The following is a 22,002-nucleotide window of genomic DNA, read 5'->3' on the forward strand; positions in this document are numbered from 1 at the left end:
ACATGACTTTGAAATAGGTACACGTCAGTGCAAAACTTGTAATGACAATGAAATGTCAATCGATGGAGAGTCCACTACGTTTGAATTACTAGTGAGGATCAGTCGTGTTTACCATTCCTTGGGTCTGATTGGTGGGAATAAAGATGTAAACGGAATTACGGAAGTAATTCCGGTTGTTACAGCTGTTATTGATATTGATTGAGAGAATAACAAAAAGCTTTCAAGGTAAAGAAGAAAAGTTTAAGAACTTAGTGACGCAGTAACTTATTAATTTAAAGATGGAGTTATTGTAAATGATGGTGTTCTTGCAGATGATGACCAAAGTGAAAGCTCAGGGCCTCGTGTCCGATTTGATGCCAAACATCAAATTGATGCAGGCGGCTGGTCATTTCCTATTCAATTACCACTCAGGTAAATATTTTGTTTCAATTAAAATACGTTGTTGTTACAACCTTTGATTGTGTTTATTTAAACTTAATTATTAAGAGGCACGACCCTTGTTAATCAGAAACACTGTTAGGAAGAGGAAGAAATATTAATTAAAATTACGCTAATGAAGTCAAAATAATGATAAACGAGGGAAAACAATAAATTATTAATTAATGTGAAATTTCTGGAGGAAATGCGTAGATGAAACGATGCGCTTAAATAAAGTATATTATGAAAGGTAACGTCTCCGTAGTTCAGTGGTCCAGATCTCTGACTCATCAAACAAAATGCCATAGATTCAGGTCCCATTTCAAGCCAATCAATCAAAAAAGTCAACCATATAGATTGATTTTTTTGATAGAAGAAGATCATGAGTACTGAGTGGGTGATGAGTGGTACTTTTGTTAAAAAAATATCTGTGTTAGTATCTTTTGCTGCCAAATAAATATATTTTCGATCTTCTTTCTGTATTCATAATGGTTAAAATTTATATTTCCGTCTTATTTTCCCGTTTTGTGCAAAAACTGAACTGTTAAAATTGTTCCAGACAATTCTGGCATGACAACACTCTTGCGCAAGGTCTACTCCAGCGTCCACGCGTTCCTCATCGTGATCAACTACCTGTGCATGGCCGCCAATATGGCGCAGTACTCCGAAGAAGTTAACGAGCTCACCGCTAATACGATCACGGTGCTGTTCTTCGCACATTCGGTGATCAAGATGCTTTTCTTTGCTGTCAATTCTAAGAGCTTTTACAGGTGAGTACCGCAAGGAAGTGTGCTGGGTCCATTATTGTTTTTAGGAAATATTTACCTACCTGTTGATAAAAGAATACAATATTACTTAATAATAATCACGGTGCTGTTTTTCGCACATTCTGTAGTCAAGATGCTGTTCTTCGCCGTGAATTCTAAGAGCTTTTACAGGCGAGTACCGCAAGGAAGTGTGCTGGGTTCAATATTTTAAATTAGTAAAAAGCTAACCATGGTTTTAGGAAAAGAAAAAATAGTATGTAGTATTCGTTAAAAGAAATACTCAGGATAAAATAAGTGCCAAAGTAAATATCTATTATGGCTATCAATACTGTCACTTCAGTCCCGTGCTAGTCCAGCAGGTGTCCTCAAGGCTGTCTTGCACCTGTACTTACGTATATCAAAGAAAGATAATTAGGGCTCGGACATCAGAAAACCTATTTTGTATAATGATACATATTGAATAAATCTTTTTATATTTATTTAATTTGCAACAGTTTTAAATTGTTTTTATTTTGACCTACGGCAACGAAACAGTCTGCTTTGATTCTAAAATGTATAATAATTGCAGTTATATTATGTGAAAAATCTTAATTCATTTCTTTATTTGTTAAGCGCTCGTACCAATCGTATGTTATCCTTACCAGTATCTATAACAAATTCAAAATGAACGCTTCGTGAATCGAATAACATTATTATAAATTCTTCCTCCCTTGGCACTCGTAATGGGAAACCTTTTTAACAGCTTTTACGTGTTCCCCTCACTCTAAAATTAACATCAATCACGCTTGTCAAGGAAAAAACTCTTTTATATTTATTCTGAATCACTTCTTAATGAATCATGAAAGAATAAGTATTGCGGGAACTTTTTAATTCCTAAACTTTTGTAATATTTTACTTAAGTTGCCAGCAGTTAACAAATTAGGAACGTGGACTTTTTAGAAAATTTTTGGTGGATATTTCCTTGCGTTACGAGATTAAATAATAAACTGAAACAGAGCTAACAACAAAAGCCTTTGATACCATATACAACGTGATAGAAGCGTGACAAAAGCGTGACAGTAGCACGATGCCGCTATATTAAGTTAACGACAAGTTTTTTGATTTAATATGAAACACGTCGCTTCGTTGTAGCAAAAACACATGACACGTAACACGCTTTATCGTCAATATCATCTGAGTGCGAGCTCCCAGTTTTATTGTCCTGCAAGTGCTGAGAGATCGTCAGTCCATCAAGCAAGAGACGTCTCACACAAGTTTATTGAAACCAGCCCGCTTAGTGTAACGTAGGTGATAGTTTCTTGGTCCACCTTTCCACAGGAATTCAGTGATGCAATTCCACCAAAGTCTCGTTTGACTATTATTTACAACACAGTAGACCTACTAAAGTAAATATTTTAGGAAGGAAATGTTCCAGGAATGAAATTCAGCTATATTTTCTTACACCTGTCTTATTTTTCCGCACCCTCCATCATGGCAAGCTGTCCAACTTTCACAAGATACTTAAATGGACAAGATAGAATCTCCCGACACCTCCTGCGAGGGAATGTCGCAAATAATACGTGGCAGCTCTAAAGGAAATTCATTTCCACCCAATTTTAATTTAACAAGCGAATACAAAGGCCTTTTGAATAGAAAATAATTTTCTCTCGCCTCCTTTTTATCACGGCACGCCAGTGTTACAACGGAGATACGCGGAGTAAACCCATTGTGTTTTAAGCTGAGGGACGGAAGCGGTAAATGTGTCAGCATATGACACTGATTACACGAATGGCCGAAAAAGAATCACGAAATACGGTGCTAGTGACGTGTTCTTCGATTCACGTCGTCTTCTGACGTCCACTGCTGGACAAAGGCCTCCCCCAAGGATTTCCATTCCGGTCCTGCGCTGTCCGCATCCAGCTACTTCCCGCGACTTTCACTAGATCGTCCGTCCACTTAGTGCCCACACTACGTCTTCCGGCCAGTGCTCGCCACTCGAGAACTTTTCTGCCCCAGCGGCCTTCAGCTCTACAAACTAATGAGCCCCGCCCACTGTCACTTGATTTTAGCAAATCTGCAGGCTATATCGGTCATTTTGGTTTTATGACATGTACCTACATGAGTTTCACCTGAACCCTTAAGATGGCGAATTGGTTAAAATATTAGTGAACCTACTTCATACTCTTCCGTGTCCGTAGCTATATGAACCTCTACAGAATCTGTGCTATCTTAAAAGCTGCCTTATTTAAGATCTTTTGTAAAGGTGTTGGGGAACAGAATATAATGGAGCCAATGAGCTACAGGGGAAACTTAGTAAACATGGATACTACACATTTTGAAGTAAAACTTTCGTGCTATCGATTTAAATAAGGAAATACTTACATAATAAACCTGAAGATACTTAGCGAACACAACTCGTTTTTTTATACAAAAGGTATTGTACTCTTTAATGAGGTTTTTAAATATCTTCTCTTATCAATTTTGACTTTAAACAAAGCATAATTTCTCTCGCTGGCGCTCGAAGGCGCTGGACGCAGGCCGCTACCAACCGGGCAGCATGGAAAGCATAGGGGGAGGCCTATTGTTCAGCAGTGGACGTCCTATGGCTGAGATGATGATGATGATGACAGATGATGATAATTTCTCTCATCCATATTGATTTTGAACAGATCATAATAATAGTGTGCCCTTTCTCACCAAAAATAAAAATGTATAGCTAGTCTTAATAAAGGACTTTGACTGTCCTAAATCCACAATGAATTACTTTATGAACTTTACTTCATACTTATCTTCAATATAAGGTCCAAAATCAAGTTGAGTATTACGAGTAAATTTTAATGCTGTGATAAATAAATCGTTCGTTCGTTTCAGCCAAATGACGTCCACTGCTGGACTAAGGCCCCTTCCAAGGTTTTCAACAATGAACGGTCCTGCGCTGCCCGCATCCAGGTTCTTCCCGCGACCATTATCAGATCGTCGGTACACCTGTAGGAGGCCTACCCACGCTTGATAAAATAAATTCCTAGTAATAAATCAAAATACCTGTATTCAGTGGGCCTGTTGAATTTGTGTCTATTACAGCAAACTCATCTCGCTGCTGTGAAGGTTTTGTTTAAATTACTTATAAATATTTTTTGAGTTGTCATTGAAGGGTTAAACAGTTAAAGTGTTTGCAATTTGCCTTTCTTTTTACGCGTCAAAGATGAAAGCTAAATGAACGTTTAATGAATTTTTAAATGAAATTGTTATTAAAGTATCGCTCAAATTAGAAATGGTTCATAATACGACCCAATTTAAATAAAAATGAGATTTAAAATATGGAAGAGTCCTAGAACGCTTATCTTTTTTGAGAATGATAATAAAAATTTTAGGATTTTAAAATTAAATGTACTTAAAAATTGTCTTGTATTTTATTGCACACAGTCAAAATGAAGAAAATACCTTTTCAAACTAAACTTAGTGAATTCAATAAAAATATTAAACCAATATAATTTATTTGTACTGGCCTACTTGTCTTACTTTTAGTGATAACTAGCTGACCCGGCGAACTTTGTTCCGCCTTAATGGCAATAAAATAAGCAGACTTTTTTTAATTTCGAACGGGATAAAAAGTATCCTATGTCCTTCTCCTGGCTCTAAACTATCTCTCTGTCAATTTTCAGCTAAATCGGTTCAGCCGTTCTTGAGTTATAAGTGGAGTAACTAACACGACTTTCTTTTATATAATAGATATATATAGATTATGTTTTTTACAAAATAACATGAATCTAAGAACATTGCTATAAGCTACAGCGATCAAGTCATTGTTTTAACGAATTATTATTGATACTTCTTAAAAACATAGCTCTTCTCTCTGCCGTAGGATAAAAAAACAATATGCTTAAAGAGGTCTTTGAATAGTATTACCTGAATGTTTTACAGATTCAAGGGCCACGTTTTATGGGCTTTCTGCCTGATTGATAAGACCGAGGATGTCGTTTGGTGCAAGATAAGATAGATTTTATGAGGGATGCGGGTTACACGTAGATGACATAAAACGGGCGGTTGTGACTGTCTTCTTTCAATATATTTTACTGTGTACAATAATAAATTTTGCACGAGAGTGTGTCAACAAAATAACAGGATGTGGCGCAACGTGATCACAACTTTATTGCGACATCTAAGCGCCGTTTTCTAAAATCAATACCAACGATCTAGCCTTTTTGCACCGCCTTATTTGACTGATTGAGAATATCATCCGGCATTAAGTCTGCTACTGTACAATTATTATGAGCAAGATGTTTAAATAAATAAAATAAATGAATAGATCTAAAAGGTCGAGGGAAGCACCTGGATGCGGCCAGCGCATGACCGGTCGTGGAAATTCTTGGAGGAGGCCTTTGTCCAAAAATGTTAGTCGATAAGAACCATAAAATTTATTGTCGACTACATTCTGCCGTGATCAAAATAGAATAAAACTTGAACCGTCTTTTCTTTCCATGTCAATTTTGTGAAATTAACAACCTTCTGTTTTTACCGTACTTTCATAGGACGCTCGCAGTATGGAACCAGTCGAACAGTCACCCTCTCTTCACGGAGTCTGACGCCCGGTACCACCAGCTCGCTCTGACGAAGATGAGGAGGCTGTTGTACTTCATCTGTGGGGTCACTGTCTTGGCTGTAATGAGTAAGTAATAGTTTAGGTGATCTGATGGTAGAAAATTTCTACTTACTGCTCTTCTGCGAGGCTTTACTTAAGTTGTAATTATAATTATATGGCCCGCTTTTTAGGAAAAACGTCCTCTTTTCCTTTCATCTTTCTCTATCCTAGATTATTAAATGAAGTCAAATCTTTTATTCAGTACTTAGGCCTTTGTCAGGACGCTTATACCTACACGTGCCAAATATAGCTTGCCCTACCACCGCTTCGAGACAACACATTATGGGCTGGTGTTGAGAAGAAGAGGCAGAAGAAACTCAGTCACCTTTGTCAGCCTTTTTTTCTATATGGATTCAGACTTTTCTGCATTCCTGGCGGGCTACCATAATCATCTGCCTAGTGTTCTTCTGTTGTCAGATTTTACACTTTTCCAACTAGTTAGCAAATATCTCACTTTTACCTCAGTAATAATAATAATTATTAATTATACTCGTATCTATCTGTATGTTACAGCAGTGAACGTTTACCTGAAATGATCAAGATGAATTTCATGAAACCATCCCCTACTACCCTTGATATTTTCCAGGTTGGATCACAATCACGTTCTTCGGAGAATCAGTCCGCATGATTGCCAATAAGGAGACAAACGAGACCCTGACGGAACCAGCTCCGAGGCTGCCTCTGAAGACGTGGTACCCCTTCGATGCTATGAGTGGCACTATGTACGTGGTGGCTTTTGTTTACCAGGTGAGTAAAAGGGAATTTTATGAGTAAGGGATGAGGAAGAACCTATGAAATTTTATGAGTCAACACACAGGAGTATAGCACTAGGCACTAGTTATATCGATTAGTAAAGTTCATTCAAGGCTCTATCTAAAACATAAAGAGAGAAGGTTTAGGTACTGGTTTAACAACGCCTAAAGTCAGTGGCGGCGTAGCATGGGTTGGCACCCGGGGCGATCACCCCCCTCCCCCCCGTCATAAGTCCTAAGGCACCCCCCCCCCTACCCCCGTCATAAGTCCTAAGGCACCCCCAGGATTTTGGGGTTTTACCTACCGTTTTGAAGATTGAAAGACAATCGCACCCCCCCACCCCCGTATCATGATATAGACCGCAGACTTGCCATGCAGATGCGCCAGTGAGTATCAATCTGCGCGATTTGTGTCACCCCCTGATGCTTGGCACCCGGGGCGGACCCCCCCCCCCCTCCCCCTTACGCCGCTACTGCCTAAAGTCCTTGGACCTAGATGTCAGGTTTTTTCTCAGGTGTTTACTTTAAAACGTAAATGAGGAATAAGAAAACTTTGAAATAGGGTGCATGTAACTGTTACTGATGATCCAAAGATCATATCATCACAATATCAGATTAAGTGACAATATCTATAATTTGCATGTTCTAATAAACTGAACTAAAAATTATTTTGACGTTGTTTATTACTGCAGAGGTCCAGTAATTTTAGGAGTCAGTTCAATATTTATTTCTCAAAATTCGCATTCCCAACAGGTCTACTGGCTGTTCTTCTCCATGGCCATAGCAAACCTCATGGACGTGATGTTCTGCTCCTGGCTCATCTTCGCGTGCGAGCAGCTTCAGCATCTGAAGGCCATCATGAAGCCCCTGATGGAGCTCAGTGCTTCTTTGGATACGTACAGACCTAACACTGCTGAGCTGTTCCGTGCTTCTTCTACCGGTGAGGGCTTATACATGTTCTAGCATTTTGCAGATGAGAAAAGTTACTTTGCTTGACCATCAAGTTATAGAATGAGAACTGCAACTTTGTAGCATTCTGATTCGTTTTAATGACCAAAAAATTTTGTGTAATAAAATCACCCAGGTCAATTTTACAATAATTTTGATATCATGTTATAAAATTTGCCCGCTAATTCTAACATCTTCACTTGATCAACTGTTACCATGACTATTAATAATATTATAAATAGAATTCAAAGAAGAATATTATATATAATATTCTTCTTTGAATTCTGCCTGATCTGATATAGGTAGGTACATTATATGTATTACGCGGGTCTAGAATATTTCTGCAGATCTCAGGATTTATGTAGACACTTTGTCGGCCGTTTAGTGTAGTGGTTCGGAAACGTACTACTATCATTATGCCGAGAGGTCCCGGGTTCGATTCCCGGCCGGGCAGAAATTGAAATTATGAATTTTAATTTCTGTGACGGGTCTGGGTGTTACTATGTAATTATGTAGGTACGTATTTACAAAAAAAAAAGTATTTAAGTATGTTTTGTTTATATCCGTTGTCTAGTACCCATAGTACAAGCTTTGCTTAGTTTGGAACTAGAAGCGCAGTATAAAATGTCCAAGGATATTTATAAAAAAAATAAAAAAAGATTTACCAGGATTGCACTCCCCTTTGTTTTTAAAGTGTAACCAATTCCTTTTTGATACTGCCAGAAAAACCAGAGAAGATGCCAGACACAGTGGACATGGACATCCGTGGCATCTACTCCACGCAGCAGGACTTCGGGATGACCCTTCGAGGAGCTGGTGGTAGACTCCAGAACTTCGGGCAGCCAAACCCTAACAATCCCAATGGATTGACACAGAAGCAAGAGATGCTGGCCAGATCTGCTATCAAGTACTGGGTGGAGAGGCATAAGCACGTTGTGAGGTGAGTGGTTTGGAATGTAGCGTAGGGAAAGAAAGAATTTACGCCCGTATTCACAAATATTACTATGAGGTCTCACAGTGCGCGTGGACGCACAGGGTGACACATGAACCAATCACAGAGCTCTACTTAACGCTGTGGGTTCGATTTGCTGCTTCACTTAAGCAAGCAACGTTTATGAATACGTGTGTTAGTAAAACAAACTCCATAGTAGGTACCTACTTTGACATAAAATAAAAAATGTCTAATACAAAAGAGCTTAATTAATTAATACTCTACTCCGAAATTACAGTACTTTGATATTAAAAGGAGACTTTAGAAATGCTATTTTTAGATGTCGGTTATCTAATTTAGAAAGAAGGAATATTTTTTATTTATGCGTGACAAATAAACGAGTGCCATCAAGATTTTTCATAAAATAATCAACTCTACTGGTTGGACTTGAATCCATTAGTACTTTTCGCTTACCAGGTGACGATTGAATTATGGAGATACTGGTAGACCTCGTCTTTACAAGTTTTTGAGTATACCAATAACATACTACTACCGCTTTGCAATGAAGGGAAGTCGAACCTTAATTTCGAACTCCTCCTATGTTCTTCTGATTAATTTCATTGCGGGTCCAATGACAGTTTAACTTTCCCCCGGGACAAACTTGACCTTCATTGGTTGGGTTTTTGTGGCGGTCAAGCTGTAGATCCTGGCTACACAGGAGTTGCAGTGGTGGGAACGAGAGGTGGGAATAGTCCCGTTACTACAATGTTTTTCATAATCAACTGCCAGTCTCTCTCTCTAATAACCTTACCGATGGTCAAAGTTCCAACTCTAGTGAAGTTCATTCCTGACTCACAATCGATTCAGTTCTGACTTACGGTCACAATCGATTCATGAACTTGTCGTATTAATCGCACCTGGCGTTTCCCCCGAGTGCTCATAATGACGGTGTTTGTATCGATTCACTCGTATCCGATTGGTAAACTTGAAATGAAATCGTAACTCAATTTGAAGTTCACTTTTTTATGTTAGCAATTTGACGTTGGGCTGAGTTTGGTACATTTGACTGAAGTTCCATTTCGGTGATTCTTTTTGGCAGTTCTTTAATACCTGTGGGCCTATGTAATCATTGAAGTCTAGACCAGGGTTTCCCAATTTTTTTTTGCTAAGGAACCCTAATTGATTATACTTTTCCTAGCGGAACCCCCGTACTACTCCGCCCGCACACCCTGCCCCTCCCTTGTGCGTAAACAAGTCGGTGCGCGCGAACAACGTCGGTTACGAAACGTGGGATAATATTTTTTACGGAACCCTTGCGGCCTTTCCACGGAACCCCAGGGTTCCGCGGACCACCTTTCGGGAACCACTGGTCTAGACTGAGTTTTTATAAGTAGGTACAGTCAGCGTCAAATAGTTCGTGACACCCAAAGGAGCGAAAAAGTTCGCAACGCGTCTTTGTTACAATTGGAATAAGGTTGTGTTATCAATTTTTTGTTCACTTTGGGTGTCATCATATATTTGACGCTGACTGTACCTAAATATTTAGCTATAATTCTATTTCAGTGATTAAGTACAGTCACCACCAAAAAGTGACACCCAAAGTGTCAAAAAGTTGATAACACAACCTTGTTCCAAATGCAATAAAGACGTGTTGCGAAATTAGCTACTTTGGGTGTCACGAACTATTTGACGCTGACTGTACTTTGCTGTTCTTTATGCCTACTTTTGGGACTGTAAGAAAGCAAAAAAAAATATTTTTTCAAATGTTTATTTTTGGTAGAGCTAAGGGAATTCACAAGAATCCCAACAATAAGAACGTCACAAAAAATCTTACACGTTAAAAAGTTCAAAGTGAAAATGTCTATAAACTAAATTTCGCGAATTTCTCTTTCCAGTTTCGAATTTCCAAACAAGATCAATTTATTTGTTCGGCCGAAACCGAGGCTTACGCCGAAAACACTTTTCATGTATAATGACGGCGATATTTCAAGACTTCGTAAACAATACAATCTTAACACCAGTCGAAATTTATTTGTGGGTTAGGGCTGCTGTTTTTTAGCCGACGGCGCAAAGGAGGGTAATGTGTACTTACTTGCTTAGGTAAGTAGGTTTTACTATGTTAAGTAATATGTATGTCTTTTTTTCGTTGCTCTATCAATGGCCAAAAATCATGAGCCAAAAGTATTTTTTTGGGTAATTTAATTTAACTTATGGTTTATTTTATGTGATAGGCGGCAGGCGATTTTTATGCTTTTTTATGGATTGTAATTTTCAAATCACCAACTCGGGACTTTTTTTCCAGTTCGACCATTTCAATCAATTTTATCTACCATCGGAGCGCCAAAACATTTTGGATTCAATCCTTGCAGTCCATTTTAACAAATAAAACTAGTGAAAAAAGAATCAGTTAAAAACTTACGAGTATAGTCTTGCATTGTTCGTAGTCAACAAATTCGAATCCTTTAGTGATTAGTCAAAGCAGTCTTTTAGTCCAGATTCCAGAATGCCCTTCGACACTTCATTTGTTTCAAGTCACGTACATCCAATTACGGCTTCTATGCTTCCAAGTTTAGTACAAAGCTACTCACAGTATGTGGAACGTGAAGCAAAGTGAGGGTAAATCAGACCGGCGCGAGGGAACATTCCACGACTACCCACGTTCCCCGAAGTCTAACCTACTGAAGGGTTCGCAGAATGAAAATAGTTGTAGTTCATCAGAAATTTTGTTCATATCAAGTAGAATACGAGTGGGAGCATAATTGAATATTGTTCATTAGGTAGGTACTTATCAAATTAGCTGATGTCCTCGGCATCGTTTTGTGAATTTTGGGATAGCACTGGAAATCGCATGACTTAACTACTAATCCAATGGAGTTACCAATTTACCCAACTTTTTTTTTATTTTAAATTAGGCCTAAAATGTAATTTTACATTTTTAATCCCAATTTAATCTTATTCTTAATGTTTTCTGAATTATAAAGAAAATATTATTATTATTATTCATACAAATAGAAAGCTCTAAATATCTTCTTCTACTATATTAATTGAGATAAAGTTATTTAGATAGTGGTACATTAAAAGAGCTTTTTAAAGGCTTATTTGCAGGTTACGTTTTTTTAGTTTTTAAATTATTTATGTGTTTTTTCTTGCCAAATAAAGTTTTTTTCTACTTCATCATCATCATCATCATCATTTCAGCCGCAGGACGTCCACTGCTGAACATAGGCCTCCCCCAATGACTTCCACATCGCACGGTTGGTAGCGGCCTGCATCCAGCGCCTTCCCGCTACCTTTATCAGGTCGTCGGTCCACCTTGTGGGTGGACGTCCCACGCTGCGTTTTCCGGTACGTGGCCTCCATTCCAGAACCTTGCTGCCCCATCGGCCGTCAGTTCTGCGTACTATGTGCCCTGCCCACTGCCACTTCAGCTTGCTGATCCGTCGGGCTATGTCAGCGACTTTAGTTCGTTTACGTTCGTTTTTCTACTTACTTTGATAAAAAATACAATTTTGTTAAATGGCAACCCTATCGATGATGTGTCATTGTCTCACTTTCCCCACCAATTGTGTCTCGGGTTGACAGCATGAATAGAATCAGTGGCTTGTTAAAAACGTGTTCAAATAAATCTTTGACAGAGCGAATTACTTTTGAGAAAACCAATGAAAAACGTGATGGAAATTCACTAAAATAGAAACTTGAACAATTCTTCTTAAATGTAACAAACCAATACGAGTAGAACAAGTAGGTATTTACTTTGCTCAGCATTTTTGTAAAAAGGAGAAATTGTGAAAAAATAACGAATGCTCGTATATCAAAGTCAAACAAGCTTGATTTGATTTGTATAACGGCGTAAAAATATATTCTCATTCCCTTTTGCGTTTAAGAAAATATACGTATGTTTGCATTTTTGCAAAAATTATAGTTAGTACGCGCACAAAGATTTACTTAGATTTTTCTTGCAGACTAATTCTCGCACAAAAGTACAAAGACAATAATAATATTTATACACAGTTTGTGAATACAAAATAATAAAAAATCAGTTACGACAGATGTAGGTAGGTACGAGACGGAGGAGAGTTGTGACATTGTCGAATTTTGGAAACCTATTATCTGTCAGAGAATTCGCAACAGCGCGTATTTGTTAACTCGAGACTCGAACTAAAAACGCGCACTGTTACGAGCTCGCTAGTAGGTAGTTAATAAGTTCCAAAAAGTCTACAATGTCACAACTCTCATCGGTGTCCCCTAACCTATTCAAATATCTATACAAAGTGAAAACACTGAAATAAAGACTAAAAATATCTCTAATTTATTTTTACCTCCAAAAATACCAAAAAAACGTTGAAGGTCCCATTGAAAAGAATCAGGCCCTCTTTCAAAGAGATGTCAGCTGAGACCTCTTAGGCTAAGAACTCACGGCGCGATTTTCACCCGCGCCCGCGGCGGTTGCGGGCCCGCAGCTTCTGTAGAAAGCAGATGGGCATTTCTACGGGGACGACCGATCGACCTACTGGGGCGAAAAAAGTACCTTTAAAATTGAAGTACGGACTTGAAAAAAATCACACGTATTTATAGGACTCTTGACTTGATGGAGAGCATATTTAGAAGACCGCCAGGTTTTACATCTCGCCTTGAAAAAATCAAAATCAAAAAAGTTCAAAAACGGGCGAAATTTGGCCTAAAATGGAGTGTCCGGTTTCCAAAATTTACTCGTTTTTGCTTCATAACTTTTGAAATAATAACTTCCCCATTATGAAACCCACATTCACAGAACAAGGGATAGTTAATAAAGCTATATAAATGAGTTTCTTTATTGCAAGTCCTTGGGTTTTAATACAGTAACACATTTAAATTTTGTCCGACGTGTGTGCCTCAATTCCGTGATTTTTACTTTTGTGCTCCTATATCACTAACAACGCACAATACGAACACCCACGCCTGATTCCCATAAACTAGCAGTTGCACTCGAGTGGTCGAGCAGTATAAAAGAGGGATCAGTCGCTTTGAGGAGCATTTTTCAGAGGTTTGAAATCACTCAGAATTTTTGGTCACTGGTCATTTCTCAAACCGGTGTGCGATATTAATAATGTTCATGAAGTATTTAATGAGATTACTGCTGAATTAATTAAGTATTTAACTGATATCTGCCATTACGTTTGGTAGAAATCGTTGTAATTTATAATATTTTCGAGTAATTTGATGAAATGTGATTTTTCCTCAATTCCGTGGATCTCAATTCCGCGGAATATGGGGCATCGAATTGAGAAAACACGTACACCGAATTGATATTAAATGAAAATAGATATTTTTATTGTGCTATAAATTGTTTGTGTAACTTAAAATAATAATGAAATCAATAGAGCATAATAATAGGGTGAACTACCAATCATTGGACCGTACCAGTCATTGGACAGAAGACAATAAAACTAATTTTTTGAGGTTTCATTAAAAAAAATACACTGCTATTGCTATCTTATTAAAATAATTCTTCCAGTTTCTTCCCTCGACCTTCACCAGATCGTCGGTCTGCCTAGTGGGGGCCTGCTCACTGGTCCATGGTTTCCACTCGACAACTTTTCAGTCCCAACAGACATTATCTGTACGAGCTATGTGCCCCGCCCACTGCTACTTGATTTATGCAATTTTACGGGCTATGCCGGTCACTTTGGTTCTCTTGCCGATAATCACATTTCTGATTCTTATTAGGCTCATAGTAAGCGACCAAGTTTCACATCCATACACCATCACTGGCAACACACACTGGTAGAAGACTTTTGCTTTAAGACGCTGCGGTATTTCAGACGTAATAGCGAAGCTTCCCGATCGATGCTTAGCTGAGTTGAATTCAGCGATAGACCTCTTTCTCAAAGTTGGACCTAACTATCTGGTCTATCTGGTCCCAGGTATACACAATTGTCAACAACTTCGAGTGTAGTATCCAACCTTCAGAGGAGTGGGTGCAACACGGACATTTGACATGATTTTTGTCTTGTCCATGTTCATTTTGAGACCCACTTGTTGAAAGGCTCTACGGAGGCCATGACTCCGATATCATCCCCGATATCGCGACTCCTTGGTCTTCTGTATAATCTGCCGTAGCGTACCTGTGTGTGTACCATAATACTAAAGCCTTTTCGGAAACAAGCTTGTTCGGAAGACTGGAAGTCGTCGAGTCTGCGAGCGAGATGATTCGTAAGGACTCTCGAAAACAGCTTGTAAACACGCCTCATACATAAGTGAGATGAGTCTATAATGCTATCACCACACTTCTGTGCCATGCCGGAGGCGTTTTTTCTTCGAGAATGACGGAATTGAACTGCTTCTGTAGAGCCTTTAGTACCAGCGAAGCTCAGCTATAATGCCGTAACACCTGGTGCCTTGTTGTATTTCAGCTATTTGAGTGCCATTTTAATCGTGTACAACTGACGTCCGATATAATATCTTCGGTATAGTGTCAGGTCAATCTAGCTCTTGGGTTTTGCAATATTTGTTTTATGTTTAAGGTTAAGAATAAATAAACAAAGAGACCCTGTGTTATGTATTTATTTGTTTTATTTAAATAAAATTAAAATAATATATAAAAATTAAGAATTTATTATAGTTCCTTATTAAAAAATTAAACATATTGATTAGGATTTTTGTTTTATTCCATTGGTATTTCAGACACATAAACCTAAAATAAACCATCTAACTAATAGACCAGCAATCAGATATCAAAACGTTTTAAGTATTTATTATATTAATTATTGAAATACATTAGGTATTTCTTCATAATGTCATCAATTCTAAGTTTGCGGAGCGATTTTTATATTTGGAGATTGATTTCTCAATTCCGTGATTCATTTTCTCAATTCGGTGCTCTCTCAATTCGATGCTTAACATTTCTCATAAACCACTTCACAATATTTAGTGACAATGCTATTTTTACAATCAGAATGGAGTAACATTTATTTTTTTGTATTGAAACTACTTAAAAAACTAAATATAAATTTTAGCACCGAATTGAGAAAAAATACACCGTACAGTAGAAATGCCCAGATACTATGTAAAAACTAATGCACAACTCACGACGCGGCGTCTTTCCGTTCTATACATGGCCAGAACGCACCCATAGGAAACTGCTCGTGTATATTTTGGAATATCTCTTTGTAAATCGGTCACTACAAACTATACGCGAATTTTGCGTACTGATCGTGTATGGTTTGTATCGTGGATGGATTCCGTCTTCGCTCCAAACTATACTACACCACTTACAGTTGACTAGAATGTGTTTAGTTGATTTGATGAGTGCTACTGACAACGCCACCCTTGTGGCGGAGTTTTGGGCTGACACTGTGTAGGTTTGTTGTCGACACGAAAAGAAGAAGTTGATTTGATTTAGTAAAATATGGAATTATATTTAAAATTATTATATTTATTTGATATTATGCTCGTGCTTTGTCCTCGAGATTAGAAATAAGAACTATCTATGTAGTATCACGTACGGTGATGCCATTTTTAAATTCATTAATTATTACATAAAATATTATTATTTTACTGAATCTACATATAATAAATCTCGATTTATAACACTAATGTAAGTGGTTTCTGAAATTAAATTGATTAGGTAGATTTCAAATTAAATAACAATTATTTATTAGTGTAATCATAAATTCATTTAAAATGAGAGAGAGTGAAAGAAGAAAGTTAAACGTGCATTATTAACTAAAATTGTCGGTCGTTTGGTGTAGTGGTTAGAAACGGACAATTGTTCCGGAGGTAGCGGGTTCGATTCCCGCTCACTACAAACATTAATTTGTGTGCATGAACATATTTGTTTGTATTGGACTGGGTGTCTTCTATAATAAGTATGTATTTTCAAAAAAAAAGTATTTAAGTATGTTTATATCCGTTATTTATAGTACAAGCTCTGCTTTATAAGCTTTTATCTCAAGAAAAAAATCATTTTGACATACATAATTCTTAATTTAAGAGTTATTCGAGAATTGATAAAATACAGCCCCAAAACAAATATCTTTTCTATGGCAGAATATGAAACACCAAAAAACTCTTTATCAAAACAATGGCACGTGTCGAAATTGATTCAATGTTTAAAGTAGACACGCAGATATTAATTAATATGTAATAGAAAAAGAGGTAAATAAGTCAAAATGACGAGCATGCAACTACTCGCGTATAATACATTGTAATCGCGCACTTATTACAATACATACATGATTAGTCCGTATGCATTCTGACGATGTATATTTTGGAGTAAGATAATTGACCTAAGTCACTACAAAGTATACGCGAGCAGTACGCAGCGTATGCGTACTGGTCGTGTATAGTTTGGAGGAGCTTAGTAAAAAAAGTCATATCCAAACTATACTCGATTAGTTTCACACCCTTGCGTTCTGGCTATGTATAGAATGGAAAGACGCCACGACGCGATTTGCGCCCGCAGCGGGCGCGGTTGTATGCGGGGCACCGGCGGGCGACTAGTAGAATCGCGCGGGCCGCGGCTCTGCGCTCGATCGGCGGGCGACCATTTTGTACCAGTGACTTTGCGCGCGGCGTGATTTTCACCCGTGCGGGCGCATGTGAAAATCGCCCCTTGAGTTCTTATGGTGCGTCCAGACTGGGCGAACGGGCTCGTGCGACGCGCTAGTCATCCTGCTCTTGAGTGAGCAGGATGTCGAGTTTGCCGCGCGAGCCCGTTCGCCCAGTCTGGACGCACCATTAGAATAACCGCGCAAATAACCGCTCCCGTGAGTTTTGAAATAAAACCGCAATTCTAAAACCGCCGCGGGCGCGGGTGAAAATCGCGCCGTGAGTTCTTAGCCTTACAAAAACATCGAGGATTATACACAATGGATTCGCGGGAAGAGGTTTGTTGAAAAATATCTTTTTGATGTACGAAATTTGCATAGGATTCCCTTATTTGATGTAGAGTTACTTGGTAGAGCGTGGCACATAAATCTTTATAGGAAAATCGCTCCTATTACTTATGTGTTAAGTGTTAAGTTTGGTGTGCTTGACTGTACATACTTAACCATAGTATAATAATGAGTATTTACATACTTATAAAGGCTAGTAGTACCAAAGTAAGTTTGGATTGAAGCGCCGTTTATGTACGCGGCTTGACCCCACCGCCGCCGACTGTTCAAAATTTCGCGAGTCTGCTCGTTTGGACTACACATTAACGAAATATCAGATACTTGAAATTAAGGTACATGGTGGCAATCCCGTCTATAATAATAAAATTATTCTGTTAATGACCATGAAAGTTAACCACCCTAAACATTTGTCAACACATTCGCACTCTCCCAGGTATTCGAAGAAATTTTTAAAGAAAGAAAAATATCCAGTTCAATACAAACAAATAATAATGTCCATGCACACAAATTATGTTTGTACTGTGCGGGAACCGAACCCGCGACCTCGGCATAGTAGTCCAATCAATATCAATGATAATTATTCGTTACAGATTAGTGGCATCCATCGGGGACACTTATGGCACCGCTCTGCTGTTCCACATGTTGGTCTCCACCATCACTCTGACTCTCCTCGCTTATCAGGCAACTAAGGTACGGTTTGAATATTCTATTTCAATCAATAAAAACCCTCAACAGGACTTGAACAAGTTTAGTTTGACACCCTGTATTTTATTATTTTTCTTTCGATTCGATCTTTAAAAATAAATTAACTAGGTACAGTCACCAGCATATCAGATATGTATTTTCTAGTTTATAGCTTTTTGAAACTACCAGTAGTGTTGAGCTTGATATCCAATTGCCCACTGTATATCAAATGGAATCAAGACAAATACTTGGAGCAAATGAAATGGAAAAATGAAGCGACGATAGAACTGTAAAGGTCGGCAGACTCGTGATCCGAGGAACGCGGGTTCGATTCCCGCCGCCGCTCGACTATTGTGGTGATCCTATTCGTAACACCAGCATATTTAGCTTATCACGGGGGGTAAACGGGATTATTTTATTATTATCTTAAAAAAGATATCACGAAAAAAAACTGAAAATCAATTCAATTTCTGTATTTTACTAAATGATACTCTACTCTATAATATTCTAATGTCCTTTTTTAGATCAATGGGATAAACGTGTACGCGTTCAGCACAATCGGATACCTCAGCTACACTCTCGGACAAGTATTCCACTTCTGTATATTCGGGAACCGGCTTATTGAAGAGGTAAGAGAATACACATTAATAAATGAAACTAAGACTGGGTTGCACCATCTTACTTCAACTATAACAACGTCCAAAGTCTGTCAAAATCCGTACAAAACACCGGATATAAACAGTTATGGTTAAAATTAAGGTGCACCACCCGAGGCTTAAACTTCAGCCAAACCAACGCGTGCAAATCGTGTCCGTGATGGCGATCATAGTCCAATGACAGGACGCACGACCAATGACAGGACGCGCGACCAATGACAGGACGCGCGACCAATGACAGGACGCGCGACCAATGACAGAATGCGCGACCTGTCATTGGCCTATGCACGCGCAGTGATCGCCATCGCCGACGCGATTGGCACGCATTGGTTTGGCTGAATCTTTAGTTTCTAACTTTACAGAAGTTATACAATGTGATGCAATCTATTTGTGTACTGTGCTGCTACGAATCTGAACTAGCTACGACGTACTCGTAGTATTATCTACGAACATGCTACGACGACTACGATGCTACGGCACCGATCCGGACTTTGTCGTAGCGTTTGTGATTGTTACGACGTTCACAGTACTTGCCAAATCAGAGGCGGAATTGTGTAAAGCAATCGTAATCATTTGACAGTAATTCATAACGTACGATAAAGTCAGTTAAACAAAGCGTTTGACAGAAGAATCGTACGTTATGAACTGTCAAATTTTATTAAAAAACTGCATTCAAACAGGAATTTAATTTATTATTTGTTAAAAAAATGAGTTTTAGCGAATGTTTTTCGATAATAAAACGCAAATCCATGAAATGTTTTTATACGACCGGTCGCTTTTCGGTCTTCATGAAATGGACAAAATTACACAATTCGAATTTAGGTAAACGATCGATGATCAATAATTGTATTCATTGTCCATCCATGAACAACTTTACACAATCGCACTTCAGATCAGTTTTGGTACTCTGAGATTCGTTGCAGTTTCTTATAGATGTCATTGAGATATAATGTACTTACGCTTGTAATATTACTTCAATGTAGATGTCACGGTAAAATTGTGAATTTCGTCAGATTATAATCTGACGGATTTGACCATTGACATTTCTCTTGTTCAGTTGTTTCTTTATATTATTTAATTCTAAATTATAAACTATAATGTATTTATTTTATTTGTGACACAGTAGTATTTTGACATGTGTTTTTTTATTTTTAAGCTTGTAAGATTGTAAGCACTTTGGACCTGTTCTATAAGCTTACAAGTGTTTTTGCATTAAAATAAATAAATAAATATTATGAACTGACGGAATTTATATTTTTATAACCAATAATGCAACTTCTTCGTCACCACCAGAGCTCATCAGTGATGGAAGCAGCCTACTCCTGCCAGTGGTACGACGGCTCTGAAGAAGCCAAGACCTTCGTCCAGATCGTCTGTCAGCAGTGCCAGAAGGCAATGAGCATCTCTGGGGCCAAGTTCTTCACGGTTTCACTGGACCTGTTCGCTTCTGTAAGTATCTATACTCACTAATATTAAGCCTCAATAGTCGAACGGTGAAGGGGTCGGACTGGCTGACTCGTGATCCGGGGAACGCGGGTTTGGTCCCCGCCATCGCGGTGTTATTACACCATATTGTGGTGAGCTCACTCGTGTGACACAAGCATATTTAAACGAGGGGATAACTGGACTATTAGTAATTTGTGCAATAACAAATTACTAAATAATCTTTAAAAAACATTAAAAAGCTGAAGTTTTTTTAAAAAAAAATTTCTAATTCTCGGGTGCCAATATCTTAAGTTTTAAAGGATAAGGCTTATTTTCGCGCACCATTATGCCTATTAACCTTTGCAGTTAAAATGTTTGTACATACGTATTTTTCTACCAGAGATAAGGCCCAAAAGATAAGGAGACATGTCAAGTGCCCCATAAGGGCTATCCTTTCTTTATTTTTGACGTTCATGTTCAAAAATACTGGTTTAAATTTTGATGAAATATTTTTGATTTTGATTTTGAATTATTTTATCCGTTCCAGGTACTTGGTGCGGTGGTGACTTATTTCATGGTTTTGGTACAACTGAAGTAGAGGATTTGTATAAGTTTAAAGAGTGTAAAAGTTTTTTGTTTTAGATAACATTAGAATAAGGATAGTTTTTTTATAGTTACAACAAGTATTTGTGTAAACAACGCAAATTACTGAAGTTTTATATTTTTCATTCGTTTAGGATTTACAAACTTAATTTTATTAGGGATAATTTAAATTAGATTGTTTCTTTTTTGGTGAATAGTAGAGCTATGTAACAATTAAAATTATTTTATTAGAGACAGATATTTATTGTAAACTCATATTTTTTACAACTTCAAAGTTTCTATTGACATTATTTTTATATTTTTTAGAAAAATCGTTTCACATCATATTCATGGATAGGCATTCACTGTTTGGTTTAAATGTTTAATATTCATTAAGATTAATAATAAATACTATACAGGGTGTTGATTTCAATCCTCGCCATATTTATTTAGGTGATCTACACTCGCGAGCAAAACTATGGAATCACTTACATGAAGTTGTTTCCACGCGAACTTGTGTACTAACGAATTTGTTAGGAACAAAAAAAGTGGCACCATTTTAAAGATTAAACTTTTATCTTTAAATTGATACCAAATTCATTTAAATCACACCAGTATTTAAAAAGATATCCCGGCTGATGTGAAGAAGTAACGAAAAAGACATGTATGAACTGTTTGATACGTCGCGAGTTGCGGCCTATTTACCCCCTGTAAAAGCACGCGTTTTTAGATTTTTGCTTTCACACGTTGATTCATACACATCTCCGCTTCTTTTGACACTATCTGGGATTCTACACCTTCAGAAGCAGCACAAATCGTTGCACTATTGCAAGAAGGGCTCAGCCAGCGGGCTGTCGCACCTCAGCGCCACATAAGCCAGTCCTGGGTTTCGAAAGTTTCAAGATGCTTTCGGGAGATTAGTGGCTTTATCCCGAGACCAAGTTCTGAACAGCGCCGGTGCACATCGCAGAGGGAAGACCGTTTTTTCATGTCAACCTCTCTATGAAATCGTCATTTGACTGGAATCGATGTCCATCAAGAGCTCAGAAATGTTCGTAAGATAGCTGTTAGCGAGTGGACAGTTCGTCTAAGATATAAGCAATAGAATTTGACTCCAAAAAGGCCTGCCACAGGCTCGAAACTGACGGCAGGTCACCGATAAGCACCCTTTCAATTTGCTCGTACACATCTCGATGGGAAGGCGAGTAATGGAGGCGAGTTCTTTTCTCCGATGAATGCAAACTGTGTTTGCAGGGCAGCAGTCGAAGAGGTCGGGTTTATAGGCGGCCTGAGGAGCGATTTGTGCAGTGCGGGTTCGCTGAAACAGTGGCTTATGGGGGTGGCTT

The 22,002-nt window shown here is 38.1% G+C and overlaps 1 protein-coding gene across 1 annotated transcript; it reads left to right on the plus strand.

Annotated features, from left to right (window-relative positions):
* The first annotated feature begins 293 nt into the window (after positions 1–293).
* On the plus strand, positions 294–20,905 carry LOC135082152 (odorant receptor coreceptor). The gene is made up of 10 exons (XM_063976904.1): positions 294–411; positions 977–1,187; positions 5,693–5,829; positions 6,389–6,549; positions 7,308–7,494; positions 8,226–8,442; positions 17,900–17,999; positions 18,518–18,622; positions 19,943–20,098; positions 20,622–20,905. Exons 1-10 carry the CDS (start codon positions 294–296, stop codon positions 20,670–20,672), a joined length of 1,443 nt encoding a protein of 480 aa, XP_063832974.1. The 3' UTR covers positions 20,673–20,905.
* Positions 20,906–22,002: the final 1,097 nt, after the last annotated feature.

Source organism: Ostrinia nubilalis, chromosome 21 (assembly GCF_963855985.1).
Source record: "Ostrinia nubilalis chromosome 21, ilOstNubi1.1, whole genome shotgun sequence".
In the NCBI taxonomy this organism is placed as follows: Eukaryota; Metazoa; Arthropoda; class Insecta; order Lepidoptera; family Crambidae; genus Ostrinia; species Ostrinia nubilalis.